At 42.2% G+C, this 16,500-nt stretch overlaps 1 protein-coding gene, 1 long non-coding RNA gene and 1 other non-coding gene across 5 annotated transcripts in view; 2 read left to right on the forward strand and 1 right to left on the reverse strand.

Moving 5' to 3' along the window:
- The first annotated feature begins 961 nt into the window (after window positions 1-961).
- MLKL (mixed lineage kinase domain like pseudokinase) overlaps window positions 962-16,500 on the forward strand; it is a 19,442-nt gene continuing 3,903 nt past the window's right edge. Inside the window, exons 1-7 of one of the 3 annotated variants that reach the window (XM_006908824.3) lie at window positions 962-1,195; window positions 5,232-5,687; window positions 11,085-11,150; window positions 12,011-12,200; window positions 13,587-13,684; window positions 14,757-14,892; window positions 16,281-16,362. In XM_006908824.3, coding sequence (XP_006908886.1) covers window positions 5,234-5,687; window positions 11,085-11,150; window positions 12,011-12,200; window positions 13,587-13,684; window positions 14,757-14,892; window positions 16,281-16,362 — 1,026 coding nt within the window. In that variant the 5' untranslated portion in view covers window positions 962-1,195; window positions 5,232-5,233. Of the gene's footprint in view, window positions 1,196-1,293; window positions 1,533-5,220; window positions 5,688-11,084; window positions 11,151-12,010; window positions 12,201-13,586; window positions 13,685-14,756; window positions 14,893-16,280; window positions 16,363-16,500 lie in introns of those variants that run through there. The other 2 variants (XM_006908823.3, XM_025044559.1) reach the window with 2 other exon arrangements.
- Window positions 12,849-12,967, forward strand: LOC112477355. The gene has a single exon (XR_003045428.1). It is a non-coding gene; the product is annotated as a 5S ribosomal RNA (ribosomal RNA).
- The window catches only part of LOC112477318, a 7,923-nt gene continuing 6,321 nt past the window's right edge, over window positions 14,899-16,500 (reverse strand). Inside the window, exon 3 of the long non-coding RNA XR_003045389.1 lies at window positions 14,899-15,759. This is a non-coding gene — a long non-coding RNA (uncharacterized LOC112477318). The remainder of the gene's footprint in view (window positions 15,760-16,500) is intronic.

Consider the following 16,500-nt stretch of genomic DNA (forward strand, 5'->3'; position numbering starts at 1 on the left):
GTTTTCTGAATCCCAAGCTCTAAGCAGAGGGTCTGGCACCAGTGAGTACAGCAGTTCCTCAAATAACATAGATTTGTTCAATATCGTTTTGTTATAATATTGATGAGGGAAAAAAAAAATTGATTCCTGGCTGGGGCCACTGTCTGTGTGGAGTTTGCATGTTCTCCCCACTCCGGTGCGGGTTTTCTCTGCGGACTCTGGTTTCCTCCCGCATCCCAAAGATGTGCACATAAGGTGAATGGGTGTGTCTGCGTTTTCCAGTCTGAATGAGTGGGTGTGGGTATGAGTGCACCCTGAAATGGAAGGCCTGTCCTGTCCGGCATAGAGTCTGGCCTTGCATTCTGAGCTTCTGGGAGAGGCTCTGGTCACCTGACCCTGCACTTGAATAAGCAGGTTGGAAAATAATTATCTTACCTGTTTTTATTTATCTGTCTTAAATATATGTAGAGCTCACATTTATTTCCAAGTTTAATATTAGACGTGTTTGGGGGTGTTTATTTAGAAGTTTGGCAATGTTTTTGGGACCTGAACTATGCCGTAGGAGCGTAACTCTTGTTTATATCTATTAGTCTATAGTAAAATCAATTCTGTTATAGTGGTTTCATTGAAAGCTGCAGTTTCCAAGAACCTATTGGAAGAGGTTAAGCGAGGACTTAACTGTACTGTCAGTGGTTTGCGAGTGAATCTGAGGAGGTGAGGAGAGTGCGAAAGGGCAGAGGGGAATAATACCAGGAGGGAGGGAGGGCCCTCCGCGCTGAGCTGCCTAGGAAGGGGGTCTAGGGAGCCATCGCGAGTGAACCTGGCGGTTGGCGACAGGAACCATGTGAAAAGCTCCCAGGCGTCTCAGACTTTCCCGCCCGCGTCTCAGCCTTGGCGCCGTGGCTTCTAGAGCGCGCAGGACGGAAACGGCAGTCCCATACGCTGACTGCGCGGATATGTGCAGGGGCGGGGCGCAGGCGCAGCGCACGCCGCCTTTGGCTTCTGGAGGGAAGGACAGCCCGGTAGCAGCCGGCATCCTGTCGCGTCCCACACCACCAGCAGGCGCGCAGAGCGAGGAGCACCGGAGAGGAGGCGCAGGGACTCAAAACTCCCCTGGGGCCACGCAACAGGAGACTTCTCCACCCGGGCGGAAGGCAGTCGTCTGATTAGCAGGAGTTGTCCTCCTGGAACTGGGCACGGTACAGATTGGACAAGGGTGAGTCTGGAGGGACAAGGGTGAGTCTGGGGGGTCAGCCCGGGGCGCACGGTCCCTGGAGGCGGCAGGGCAGAGGGTGCAACCAGATCCTCGGACAGTGAGGTTAGATTGGGGGTAGCGGATGAGAGGTGACTCTCCGTCTTTTTTTCCTGGAACTCAAGACCAAGTTGGTTTCGTTTCTTCTTTGGTGGTGGAGCTGTCTGTTTTGGGTCTCTGCCTGCCTCCTGCCATAGAAGATGTAGAATAGGGTTAGGGATCAGGGTGGAGGTGGCGGCGGAGGGGCCTCGGACCCAGCTCGGAAGAACCGTCCATGAAGCCCTAGACAGAGGAACTCCAGGTAGTCCTTGGGAAGATTTCCAAGATAGATGATTCCAGTACTTCATTATAATGCCCACATGATAATCCTTTTATGGAGCCCCTTTAAGGCACAAGGAGAGTAATGTCTCATCAGAAAATGCATGCCTAATAACTTTTTTTTTTTTTGGAAGAGACGAGGAAACACATTAGATTATTTATGAATTTATATTGTTACTACCACTTTAAGATTTTTCACTTTTAGAAATAATAACTTTTTCCCCCTCATTGTTTTACTATAAGTAATATATGAACATATTTTTACTGGTGTTGTTAGTAGTATTGCATATAAATAGCACTGCAATAAACGTCTTAGTATCCATCTACCTATCTATACATAGAAGCTTTTTTACAGCAAATGTTCCTAGAAATTCACATAATCAAGTCAAAGTATATATGTATTTATATTCCCTTTCCTCCTATTGATATCTTATACTTAAAAAGCTCTAAGCAATTTTAATGTATTTTAATCTTTTAGGTAAATCCTCATTTATTTTTTTAAAAATCCTCATTTATTTTTTAAAAATTGTTTTTAAAATCCTCATTTATTTTTTTAAAAATCTCTACTAATTGCTTCTTTGAAATTGACTTTAAGATCATTTAGTTTCAATACCAAAAAATACCATTGAGAGTTTTATTGGAATTGCATTAAATTGGGTTCAAATTTGGGAAGGATTGCGAGGTTTGTCATGTTTAATCTTCCCAGCCAGAGCTATAACAGTTCTCTTCATTTCCTCAAGTTTTGTTTTGTGTGGTTTTCTTCATACCACATCATCACTTTTTCTATAAAATGTTTTGTTTCAAATTGTCACTTTTATGAGTGGGGTATTTCCCCCATTATCGTTTCTGATTAGTTATTGCTGAGGTATGGCTTTTGGATGAAGCTGGTAATAAGATAATTGGAGCTTGAAGCTATGAAGTTGAAATCCACAAGATTTCTTGAGCAACAGTTTCACATCTGCTTCTATCTCGAGTGGACCAGAGAAAGGTGTAAAAGCCCATTGCCCTCATGAGTCCCAAGAAATGGCCTTGAAGGCATCTGCTTAGCAACTGGAAATAGCTGGGTAGCCCCAGATCCGATGAGTCTTTTTAGGCATGGCCTAATACCTGTTACTTCCTTGCCACATCAGCATAACTTTAAGACAGCGGAAGTAAAAGTATATCAACTGGTTGTTTATTTGGTTTCACTTACTCATACTTTAAAGCCAGATTTGGGTTTCAGGTTTAATGACATTCTCCAAACTGTTATCCGATATGTAAAATGGTGATAATAGGTTTCCTACCTATTTCATTGAGCTGTTGAGATTAACTGGGGTTGTTAGCAGTTTTACATATTATAAATAGCACTGCAATGAACATCTTAGTATCTATCTAGCTATACACATAGAAGCTTTTTAACAGCGAAAGTTCCTAGAAAGTCTCGTCATTAAGTCAAAGTATACGTGTATTCATATTTCCTTTTAGCCTTTCGATATCTTTATTATATACTTATTAAGCCCTAAGCAATTTTAGATCTTATAATTTTTAATATATTCTAATCTTATAAGTAAGTCTTCTTCTTTATTTATTTAAAAAAAAAAAACTTTGGAAACTGTTTCCATGGTCTTGTATTTATTTAACTTCAACTTCCCTGAACATCAGTATCTTCATCTGTAAAACGATGAGCTGTGGTTCCAATGCACTTAGCATATAGTGAGGGAATAGAGAGATTTGTGATCATTATTATTATTGTCATTCATTACTGAACCCAATTGCCTTTAGTTGCAAGTGCAGCAAACATGACTCAAACTGATTTAAATAATAAGGAAGATTACTGGTTCATGAAACCTGTAATTGAGGAATAAGGTAGACTTCAGGGTCAGTTTAAACCAGTGGTTCAATGTTGTCATCAAGGACTCAGATTCTTCTTTTCTTTCCATTCTGCCATCCAGGTTAGCTTCATTCCAAGGTTTTAGGATAGGGGCTCCATGCTTTCTCACTCATATTCAGAGAAGAGAGAGAAAGAGGAAGGAAGGGAAGGACGGGGAGAGAGAGAGGGAGAAATAGCGAGATCAAGATTAGATAGAGGCTGGCTTCCTGGGCTGTCTTAGGGGATCCGAGAACCTCCCCAGCAAACATTCCCCTCCATTCGAGTTAGCCCAGGTGCCCAGTTTTGAATCAATCGTTGTGATAGGCTATTAGGAATCGTCTGATGGCTTTTAAATCAAGATTTCTCAACCCCTACACTATTGACATTTTGGGCTGGATAATTCTTTGTTGTGGAGGGGCTGTCCTATGCATTGTAGCACCCCTCCCTCTACCTACTAGATATCAATAGTAGCAATTTTGATTACCCCAGTTATGGTAATCAAAAATATCTCCAGACATTGCCAAAAGTCCCTTGGAGGGCAAAAATCACCTTTGATTGAGAACTACTGGCTAGGCGCATCAAGTTTCACCCCTAGAACCAGGGATGGGGCCAGCTCCCCATAAACTCATTGCTGAATGGGGGAGAAGCAGATCGCTGCTGGAAATCTGGGCAGCAATAGAAAGTTGAGAAATGGATACTGCGTAGGCAACACAAATGTCCACTATCATTTCTCTGGACCTGGAAAATCCCTGATTCTTTAGTGCAAATGCCTCTGAGGTGGGCAGCTCTTGTAACATGAGGTCTTATTGATGCACAGGCCAATGGGGAAGGGAGGCTAGAATAAATTTAAAGCTTGCTAAAAACACAACACAGGAGGGTGGGGGGAGGACTAGGGAGGCAGGGATGCTCAAGCACTGAGAAAAAAGAAAGAAAATTTTGAGATTGACAGAAGCCAATTTCTATTACAATCCTGAAAATCCCTGGCCGACTGTGGCCAAGGTTGCAAACCGGGGCTTCATGGGCAATATCCAGTTGGCAGACGTGTTTTATTTAACCCACATGGTGTGGGACTGCACAGTTTTTAAAACATGTTTTGACTTGGTTGCAAAATTTTAGATCAAAAGATTTAAAAGATTTAAAAATCCAGGTTTCTGACTGCTCTTTAAAAACTAGAAGATCTTCCACTATTATTGCTCTTTATCCCTGAAGAGTGACTTGATGGAATTCTTGCCTGCTTTAGACAGGGCCCGAGCTTCCCAACCCACCACCCTATATTCGCCCCTATACTTTGGCTAAAATAGGCTGAAGTGATGTAACAAATGGACCCCAAAATGGCTCAAATGCAGTAGAAGTTTATTTCTCACTCATTTGACAGTTCACAGCAGATATGCCAGGTCCGTGAGTAGCCCTCCTCAAAGCGATGCTTCAGGGATCCAGGATTCTTCCTTCTTGGGACATCATCGTCCCTAGGGATGCATCATCCTGTGCATCCAGCTGATAGGGTGTAGAGGAGACAAACTTGCCTCAGCCCAAGGTAGCACATATCATACCCACTCACACCCCATTGGTGAAAAGTAGTCACAAGGCTACATCGAGCCCTAACGAAGGCTAGGAAATATAGTTCTAGCTAAGCCAACACTTCCCAGCCACAACTCTTGTTATGGAAGATCAGGCAGATTTTGGTAAATGGCAAGCCACCTCTACCTTACATGAAAATAGTGGGGAGACCTCTTCAGCCATTTAAATCACAGACACCTTTGAGTTTCCCTTAGCCCAGTAGTAAATATACAGGTGATTCTGGGACTTTAACACATTTTATCAGTTTTTTCCCAGGAATGGATACATTGGGGACAGTCATCTCCTTAGGCCAATCTGTCTACAAACAATGTGAAGAGATGAAATACTGCAAGCAACAGTGCCAGCGTCTAAAGGACCGTGTCCACCGCCTGCTGAAGCCTCTGCAAATACTCCAGGCCCAAGAAAAGAAGAACCTGTCCACCGAGATCACTGAAGCCCTGAACCATTTCCAGGCTGTCCTTGAGGAAGCTAAGAAGAAGATAAATAAGTTTAGCAATAAACCTAATACCCTTAAGTTTCTAACAGCACATGGTGACAGAAGACTCTTCAAAGACATAAACCAGAGGCTGAGCAATGTCTGGCAGGAGCTCTCGCTGGTGTTTCAGATGAGTCAGTGGGCAAGTGTTTTAAGGATCGGCCAAAAAGCAAGCTGGCAACAAGAAGATGAGCAGGATGCAGAGGAAGACTGGAGAGTCTTCCAAAGTCTAAGTGGTAAGGTTTATTTGGGGGTGGGGAGAGTATATATGGGGGCATTTTAATCTCATTTTGATTTACCAGAGGAGGAGGGAAGCTGACGAGGTTTGAGCATGTGTTTATTCATGTTGATGCGGGACAGAGCGAATCCTCTCAAGTGGGGACTCAAGCCCTATGCTGACAGAGGGTCCTTGGCTTTGCACAGGAAAGAATTCCAGAGCGAGCCAGAGTTAGAGACAAAGAAAAGTGTATTAGAGAAGGAATAACACTCCATAGACAGAATGTGGTCTCCTCTCAGAGTCAGAGAATAAGACTCCGATCGGCTAAAGAGCTGGCTTTATATATTTTTTAGTGTCTGTGAAAAATTACTGATTATAGGGAGTAAAGAATGGAATGGATGGTTGGGTTTATCTTTAACTTGTGCAAGGTACAACTTAAAGTCTTTGTTTTCCTGTTTCTGTTTTATGGTATGGCTGAATAGTTGTTAGTAATCTCTACGGGAATCTTCCTTTGTTTTTAGGTTCCTCATGGTCTGGCCGGATGGCCAATCAACCAGGGTCCGTGTCTAACAGCATGTAGCAGGCTCTGGATTCCACTTGTTTTAAGGTTCAGTCAGTTCTTATAGTTCTCATGCTTCTTTCCTACATTAATGTTACTCAGACCTCCAACATCCCAGGGCCCAGATGTGGTCGAGGCTGGTGAAATTTGGGCAAGCCAGAGTGGGGGAGAGGGTAGGGGTAGGGATGATTCTAAGAAGTCTTCTTTCTTCTCCATTCTGATGGGGAAGATGTCATATCTGGAATTTCAGAAGCTAATTCCTCTCGGCCTTAATTTTTCAGGACATTCAGTTAATATGGAAACCACCCAAAAAGAAGAATTAACTAATTAACTAAGCAAACATGAATTAACTAATTAACTAAGCAAACACGAATTGAGTACTGACGCTTAAGGACAGATGTGTTCTGAGAAATGCATCATTAGGCAATTTCATTGTTGTGTAAACATCAGAGTGCACTTACACAAACCTAGGTGGTCTAGCCCACCGCTTGTGTGCTATATGGTGTGACTTATTGCTCCTAGGCTATACGCCTATACAGCATATACTGTACCAACCAGCATGAGATTAGGTCAAGCACAAGAGAAAGTGATGCACTCAAGAGACAAGTAAACATGGGATTCTGAGGCTGCTGCTGGCATAGCACAACATTACTGTTTTACAGCAAACGTTTTTTTGTAAGTGGAAAGAGTAGGCTCTAAAATAAAAATTAAAAGTATAATATAGTAAATAAAGAAACCAGTAACATAGTAATTTCCTATCAATGGACATAGTTGAATATGCTATACTTTTATATGACTGGTGGTGTAGCAGGTTTGTTTATACCAACAGCATCATAAACACATCACTAGGCGATAGGAATCTTTCAGCTCTGTTATAATCCTATGGACCGCCATGGTATATGCAATCCATCGTTGACTGAAATGGCATTGTGAGGCACGTGACTGTGTATGTACTGTGTGCCAGACACTGTTCTAAATGTTCGAGATTCAGCCCCGATCAAAATAGACAAGATCTCTGCCCTTGTGGAATGTAAAGTTTGCAGATAAAGAGCTAAGTAAATCATGTTATCTGAAGGCAATGGAAGTCATAAACAGGATAATGAGACAGAAAGTGACAGTGGGTGCAGAGAGAGTGGTCAGGGAAAGCCTCTCTGACTGGGTGACATTTGGATGGACACCTTGAATAATTAGGAGCAAGCCATCTGAAGATGAGAGAAAGGAGCATTCCAGCAGAGGAAACAGGAAATGCAAAGGCCCCAAGATGGGAATAAATGTGGCATGTGTAATGAATAACCAGAATGCCAGGAAACTTTGATGTGGTAGGCAAGGGAGACAGAGCAGTACCAGATGAAAGTGGAAAAGTAGGCCGGAAATGTAGGAGCAAGGTCATGCCCATGACCTTGAACGTATGATAAGAAATTTAGATTTTATTCTAATAGTCATAGGAAGCCAGTGAAGGGAGGTCCTTAAACATGAGCCTGTCATGATTTGATTTGTATTAAAAGGAAATCACTTGGGCTGCCATGTGGGAAATGGACTGTAGTGATGTGTATCAATCAGTTGCTGTACTAATACTGCATAACAAAGCATCCCAAAACTCAGAGCCTTAAAACAATACTCATTAATTCTCCTGCTCACAGACCTGTGGGTCTACTGGGTTCTCCAGATCTCAGGTAGGCTTGGCTGGGCTTGGCTCTAGGCAGCAGGTCCAATTCGGGTCTATTTAACATGTCTCATTCTGGAGCCAGGCTGCAGATGCAGTGAGTACTTAGACAATGTTCTCACGGCAGAAATGCAAGTAGGCGAGCCCAGCAGTGCTAGTACAAGCCTCTACTTGTTATCATATCCACTAATATCCAAAGCAAGTCATGTGGCCAAACCCAACAGCAAGGGACAGGGAGGTACAGTTGCCCACTACAAGGCTATGGCCAGGGAGTGGATATGTATAGTACTACTACATAGGAGTGAAGAATTGGGACCAATAATTCGACATACGCCAGAGGGCAAGAGTGGAGGTGTGAGCCCAGTAGGAAGACCACTTTAAAGGGTAGGTAAGAGGTGACAGTGGCTTGACCTACAGAGGCGCTTGAACTAGGTGGACTCAGTAGAGCACAAGGCACTAAGGGGATAAGATATGAGCTAGGTTGGAGTGGGGTATGACAGTGGACCCAGAAGGGAGAAGAAAGAAGACGGATGGAAAAAATGTGGCCTCTTTACTCCTTTTCAGATCCTGGTGATATGAATTCCAAACCTTCCCTCTTGTAAGTGTTGTGGGTAGAGAGAGAGGACCTGAGGAGAAGGCAAAAGACATTTGGATGAACCTTCTGGGCCCTGGAGCCCAGAGGAATAACTGTTCTGCCACTTCGATATGGAGGGTGGTTCATCCCCAGTCAGATCAGTGGGAAACAAACATGAACAACCAGTTCTGGAGGAGACCTGTGGGCAACATGGGTCCTTTTCTGGATAAGGGGAAATGAGGCATCTATAATCCCTCTACCAAACACCCGCTCCCAAGGAGAAAGAGACTCAGGGATTGGGCTGGGGAGGTGCAGAGGCTGACCCAGCTGAAAGGCCCCCAGCTGTCCTAATAATCAGCGCTCACTGGTCCACGTCCTGGTGGAGGTGGGAGGCATGTTGGTGTCAGCAACGTGGAGGACAGGATTGATTTCCTGCTCTTGCTTTAAAATTTTTTCAAAACATTTTCATCAGGTAATACATTTATATAGTACAAAATTCTAAAGGGGCCAGCATGAAAAGTAAATCTTTTCATCCATGATATCAAGGGACCCTGTTTCCTTCCCCAGACACAATCTCTTACAGTTTCTTCAATAGCCTTCCAGAGATTTAAGTATGTGTATTTTATTGTTACACAGTCATTAGCATCCTGAACACACAGTTTTGCTTCTTGCTTTTCTCATTAAAGAATCTTGAATATTCTTCCATATAAATTTCCATAGAGTTGTCTAGTATTCCTGGGTATACATGGACCGGATAGATTTAAGCAGCTCCCTATTGATGGACATTTGTGTCCAATTTTTCACAATTGTAAATAGTCCTGCCTTGAGCATCTTTGTGTATATTTCAGGATATCTTTGGGAACGATTCCTAGAAGTAAAGTTACTGGCTCTAATTGCTGGGTCAATATTAAATTTGGTAGTGTTTACCAGATTGCCCTCCACAGAGGTTATACAAATACCACTCCCATCAACAATGTATGAGATTTTCTGTCTCTTCCTACTTTTTTCCATTAGAGACTTTTCCTGGTTTTAGCACTGAAGGTCCCACTTTAAAGGCTAGGTAAGAGGTGACAGTGGCTTGACCTACAGAGGCACTTGAACTAGGTGGAACTCCTAAGCCTGGGAAAATTATATAGGGTTGCCCACCCTATATAGTGTTTTATCAATTTTTAAATGTATTTCTGAGTATATAATAAGGATAGGTTAGATTAGGCTGTGGTTAAAAAAAAAAAAACAACTCAGCATCTTAAAGAAACAAAGTTTATATATTTTTTAAATTAATTAAAAACCCACACTATACACAAACTTCACATTTTTTAATAACTTTTTCTCTTTTTTAATTTTTAATTAATTAATTTTATTTTTTAATTAATTTTTTTTATCCGAAGAAATGATTTAATTTTATTTTCCCCCATCTACCTCCCTCCTCCCTCTTACCGTCTGATAACCACTAGTCCATTGTCAATGTCCCTGAGTCTCTGTTTGTTTGTCCTGTTCATTTGTTGCTTTTAGGTTTACATCTCACATATATGTCATATCATGTTATTTTCAACTTTTTCTGTCTGGCTTATTTCACTTAGCATGATTATCTCGAGGTCCATCCATGTTGTTGTAAATGACAGCATTTCATCTAGTCTTATGAATAGTAATATTCCATTGTGTATATGTACCATAGCTTCTTTAGCCAATCATCTACCGTAGGACACTTCGGTTGCTTCCATGTCCTGGCCACTATGAATAATGCTGCTATGAACATTGATGTGCAAATATCTTTTCTGATATGAGTTTTCAAGTCTTTGGGATAAATACCCAGTAGAGGGATTACTGGATCATATGGTAGATCAAGTCTTAGTTTTTGAGGAGCCTCCATACTGTTTTCCATAGTGGCTGTACCAGTTTGCAGTCCCATCAGCAGTATATGAGGGCTCATTTTTCTCTGCACCCTCTCCAACATTTGTTATTACTTGTCCTGTTGATTATAGCTATTCTAACAGGTGTGAGATTGTATCTCATTGTAGTTTTGATTTGCATTTCCCTAATAGCTAGTGATGTTGAGCATCTTTTCATATATTTGTTAGCCATTTTTCTGTCCTCTAGGGAGAAGTGTCTGTTCAGGTCCTCTGCCCATTTTTTGATTGGATTCTTTTGTTGTTGTTGTTGTTATTGTTGTTATTGAGTTGTATGAGTTCATCGTATATTTTGGATATTAGGCCCTTATTGGAGGCGTTGCTTGCAAATATATTTTCCCATTCGGATGGTTGTCTCTTGACCTTGTTGATGATTTAAAGAAACAAAGTTTATTTCTTATTAAGGCAAAATCCAGGAAACTCTCCAAGGGAGCTCTCCTCCTTTCAATATTATGGCACTTTTATGTTGACACAAAAGTCCCTGACATCTCTTTCACTTCATTTCTTGGCCAGAGCAAGTCACATGGCCATACTTCAAGGCACTTCCTGTGTGCTTGGAAGTAGGAAACCGAGTATTTGTGACCAGTAGTAATTCCTACTGCAATGAATATGATAGGTAAAAAAAAAAAAAAAAAAGAGAGAGGGGGGTGGTCTTGGTGTGCTCTTAATTAGCATTTCTGTTTTTTTAGTATTTGCTCTTCTTTTTCCTGCAGAAACTGAAATTATAGAAGCTTCGCTGAGGCAATTGAAAATCGGCATTGAAGAAATCATGAAGCAGTGTGAGTTATCATGTGACCTCCAGCTTCCGACTGCCCCCAAACAAGAAGTCGTTTGTTTACTAGGCACTCCAGCTTGCTTCTTCCCCGACCCTTGTCCCATCTCTGGGCTGGGTGGCCGGAAGCAGCCCACATGTTTAGAATGTGCTCATGACTAGCCCGGGCTTCTGTCCATGGTGTACCATTCGAAGGAAACTTCTCGACCAGCAAGATACCATCTACTACCTGTCAAAGTGCTGAAAATTTCCTCTAGATAACATAAGAGCTTTGATTCATTTGCTGAATTTCCAAAAATAAATTCAAATCAAATTTAGAATACTCATTCATCACTCATTAGACAAATCTGTATCTGCTTTATGCTGGAGCCTGTGCCTGGTGGAAAGTAAGATGCAGAGAAAGACTCTGGCTTCCAGGAGCTCATAGCCATGGGGTAGAGGAAGGGAGAGGAAAGAAAGACATGTGAACACAGCAGTAGAGCTACTGAGGTTGAACGATGTATCTATTAGAACGGAAATGACTAGACAAGATGCTAAACTTTCAGGTGCCAAGCCACATGGCGGTAGGAGTAGGGAGAACTCCAAAATGAGAGAGAGAGTTCAAGATGGAGGTTTAGGCTGGAGAGACAGACAGGATTTGAAGAGCAGGGAAAGGAAGTGCATGACACATTTCTGTTAACCATCCAGCTGTGTCTGTACCAGTCACTCAGAGGAACTGGAACTTCTCCCCCGGGATGAGTTGATCAGAAGCCCCGTCCAGCCAGGGCAGCTTTGGCACAGGGCTTCTCACTCACATGTGTCTAAGATGCCTCTGCCCTTAGAACACCTTCCTCATCTCACTGACTCTTTTATTTCCTTCACTTCTAGTGTCAAAGTTACAGAAATCCAATAAGAAAATCCCAGAATATCCAATCAAGGAGATTAAGATGGAGGAGCTTTCACAAACAGATTGGACCCTGATAAGGAAAAATGAATTCGGCAGACTTTATAAAGGAAAATACCACCAGGCTTCAGTGGCCATAAAAGTATTTGACAACCCCCAGACTAGAAGCAGTGCGTAAGTCATTCTGTATAGTTTTCTGTGTGTTATTTCACTTTCTCTCTATAACTCCCCGAGGAGAGAAGCATATTGTCTCCAGTTTCAGGTGAGGGAACATGGGCCCCAAAGGGTTAAATGACTTGCCCTCTACTCTTATAGAGCAGAGCCTAGACTTAGACGCATGTCCTTTAACCTCAGTTCTAGAAACTTCTCTTTTATTCTTGTGTTTAGATATTTTTAAAGTTCTATGCCCTTCAGCCCCCTCTCCTCTCCACATACAATAAAGCATGTTTTGTTTGCATGTGTCCTTGCAAAATGTATGTTGTTATTATACATGCATACATTCACATTTGTTGTATGTTATGTTTTTTTTTAGACATAGATCTGGCTCTCATTTCTCTAATCTGTTCCACTGTTAATCTTTCTGTCTTTGCACCAAAAATACAGTTTTGTTTTTTTTATTATGACTTTGCAATAATTCTCAACATCTAGTAAGGCATTTCTCTGCTTTTGACTCTTATTTCTAAGCTAAATAAATATCAGAGAAAGCTTTATGACATTCCTCAAAATATACATTGAGATTTTGATTGGAATTGTATTTTTTAACGGCTTTATTGAGATGCCATTTACATACCATAAGATTCATCTATATAAAGTATACAATTGGTCTATGGCCATGCCACCCTGAACAAGCCCAATCCTATCTGATCTTGGAAGCTAAGCAGGGTCGGGCCTGGTTAGTACTTGGATGGGAGACCACCTAGGAAGACCGGGTGCTGTAGGCATAAAAAAATAAAAAATAAGGGATTGTAAGCTGACAAGGTCCTTGCAATCTGTGAGGTCAACCAAGGGTTACTTCACCTTAAAAAAAAAAATTAAAAATTAAAAAAAAAGTATACAATTGAATGGCTTTTAGTATATTTACAGAGTTGTGCAACCACCACCATCATGTAATTTTAGAACATATTCGTCATCCCAAAAAGAAACCCTCCCTTCCCCATTAGCAGTCACTCCCCATTCACTCTCGCTCCCACCATTTCTAGCCCTAGGCAAATGTAACCTACTTTCTATCTCTGTAGATTTGCCTGTTTGGGACGTTTCACGTAAATGGAATAATACAATCAATATGTGTCCTTTTGAGTATGGCTCATTTCACTTAGCATGATATTTTCAAGATAAATCAATGTTGTAGCATGTATTATGCATGCTAATTCTGCTGCCAAATACATCTGAGGGGTTCCACATACTGCCATCCACGGCCAAGCTCATCACAGCACCTGTTCTCACCCCAGAAGATGCTGACATTCCCTCATGCTCCACATACACACAGATGGTCACTACACTAAATGTTCTTGGAAGGACCTCCCAGTCCTGAAACCTTACTTGTCTCTTTTACCTTCATAGACTAGTGAGGGATACTTTTACGAATGAGATCAAAACCATGAAGAAATTTGATTCTCCCAACATCCTGCGTATATTTGGGATTTGCATTAATGAAACAGGTAAGGAGTGCTTCTGGGGTTGGTTCTTCTTTTGGTGGACTGTCTTGTACCTTCTGTGTTATATAATGCATTGCATTTTTAAAGAACAGCTGAAAAGGTGGCATCTACACAGTGTTATTATTATCAATGTTAATTTTTTCACATCTCAAGATGCAGGTTCCCATCTTTTGGGAGAGGTCAGCTTGAATTTGGCTTCGGCCCGAGAGCTGGTTTGCACTAATGCGGCCACATCTCCTCCTGCCAGTTCACTGGGAACCAAGGGGGACTTGGTCAGATGCTGGCCTGTGTTTTGTTGCTAGAAAACGTTATAAAGCTGACTGACCTGAATAAGGAATCTACCCTTGATCATCATTAGTATAAATCAAACCTAAGAACTAAATTAACCTGCCCCTTTACCAAGAACCTCATGCATCAGTTTCTTTGAAATTTTTATTTTTCAATGTGGCTGCATTTTCTCTCATAGCCTGGCCTCTCCTGAGGGTTATATTTTTCTGCTCTTGCCTACAGAGAGGACAGAGCAATTCCTGTCTTCTCTCCTTTGGAAATTTCTCCACAGCCTCAGGCAACTAAAGGAAAACCTCCGGTGATGTTTTTGCTCCTGGGTGATGGCCGAGGTAACTGACTCGCTCTTTGTGTGTCAGTTCTTGCATCTCAGGCTCATGACCTGAGACCTGCACTTCTGGTCTGAGCTCCCTTCACCAGCCCCTGTGATCTGTGTATCATTCAGTCCGTCCATACATATTTACTAAGCTCCTTGTGATCACTGTATAAACCAAACAGACCCTGTCCACTGGGGGTTTATAGCTGAGTGGCAGAGACATTACTCAAATAACTAGAGAATGTAGAATTTTGACATGCCAAATGCCATGAAGGGGAGGTATGGGAACTCTGTGGGCATTTGACCCATTCAAGGAGTTCAGGGAGCAAACCGTGAGGTGCGGGTAGAGAATGGCGGCGGGGGCAGGGGGCAACAGCAGACCTGAGTCTGTCTCTGTAGAGAAAGGGGGAGGTGGGCTGCAGAGCAGGACCTCTGAGGGGCCTGATCTTCACAGTGTCTGGTCCTTTCCATCAGTGACCCCACCTCAATTCTCCATTGTCACGGAGTACTGCGAGCTCGGGACCCTGAGGGAACTGCTGGATAAGAAAAAGGACCTCACATTGGCCGAACGCATCGTCCTGGTCTTGGGGGCTGCCAAAGGCTTGTACAGGTACTGTGAGGGGTGAAAGGGCGCTGAGAAGAACGGAACGAGTCTGCCTCCTCTACTGAGACTCCCAGAGGTGATGAGGGAACAGGCGAGAAGCCCCAGAGAGTCTCCCGGACAGCAGCTGTTTTACCACTTACTCTGATTATAACACCTCAGACAGGAGGAGGAAAGGAGGCTGAAGCCAGTGAGCACCAGCTGCCAGAACTGAGGGTTGAATTTAATGTCCAGGCTGCTCTTGTCCAGGCCTTACTCTTAAGGTTGCCAGATTTAGCAAATAAAAAAATACAAGATGCCTGGTTAAATTTGAATTTCGGATAAACAATAATAATTTTTTAGTATAAATAGAGCCCAAACATTACACAAGACATACTTTTACTAAAATTTCAGGTAACAATAATTTTTAGTGGAAGTGTGTCTCATGCATTATCCAAAATTCAAAATCAACTGGGTGTCATGTATTTTTATCTGGCAACTGTCTCTACTCAAACATATGGAGTTATGGTTTCTTTAGCTCAAGGGTCCCCAAAGGTCATTCATGCACAGACCGCCTCCATGGTTTTTACCATATCCACAATTCTGCCAATATTATTTACTTAATATTGTTTTTTAAATTAGCTCACATTTTAAAAACCTAAATAAAAGGACACTTTTCATTACTACCATAAGTCAGAAACCAGAATCACTTGCCACAAATAGGTGGACCATAAATGAAACCAAAATAATGTTATTAAATTCCGTCTGGACGATGCTGGCTGCCACGCGGTCTATAATTCAGGCCCACATTCTCTTTGTACAAAGGCGATATCAGCAGGTTTAGAGAGGTATTAAAGACACCGAACTGAGACTTTCTCCTTGATGTAACCGGAAAGACTGGAATAAATTGAAAGGAAAATAATCTTACTATGTCATCTTGCATACCACTTATCCCATATTTTTTATTATACTGCTTTAGCTATTGATTTTATTTATATACAATAATTGGGTTATTAATAATTAATGTGAACTCCCTAAACTAGCGGATTTTATGAGAAGTAATTTTGGGCTGTATGGGATGCTGTTAGTGCCCCATCCAGATGGCCTCTGATCCTTTTCACCAGCTCTGCATACTCATCCCCCACTTGGCATATGTTGCTGTTCACAGCTCACAGCTGCCATCTGCAGAGGAATATCCATGGGCACTGGGGCCCCTTCACCCTTATAAACAGCTAAAAGTATTCAGGAGCTTTATATCTACCTGTCCCTGTCCCTCTCCCCCTTACCCATCTATAAATGGATAGCTACCCCTGAGGATGGCATGGTACTGACCAGCCTTTGTCCCAGTAATGACGGTAAAGCTGCCCAGGAAAGTCTGTGCAAAGGTCTCTAATACTCCCTGCCTTTGGTCATGTCAGGATGCACAATTCGGAATCACCTGAATGCCATAAAAACATCAGCAGCACAAGTTTCCTGGTAACTGAAGGCTACCACGTGAAGGTGAGTGTGGCCTTCCAGGGGGCCCTTTAAGTTCAACCCGTGTGACTGTCTGGTGCTGGGAGAGGGACATCTGTTTTCCCAGAAAGGCTGTGCCTGCTTGTTTCTCTGCCTTCACCTTAGAACTGAATCCAACTCTTT

The sequence above is a fragment of the Pteropus alecto genome, unplaced genomic scaffold (genome assembly GCF_000325575.1).
Source record: "Pteropus alecto unplaced genomic scaffold, ASM32557v1 scaffold123, whole genome shotgun sequence".
NCBI lineage: Eukaryota > Metazoa > Chordata > Mammalia > Chiroptera > Pteropodidae > Pteropus > Pteropus alecto.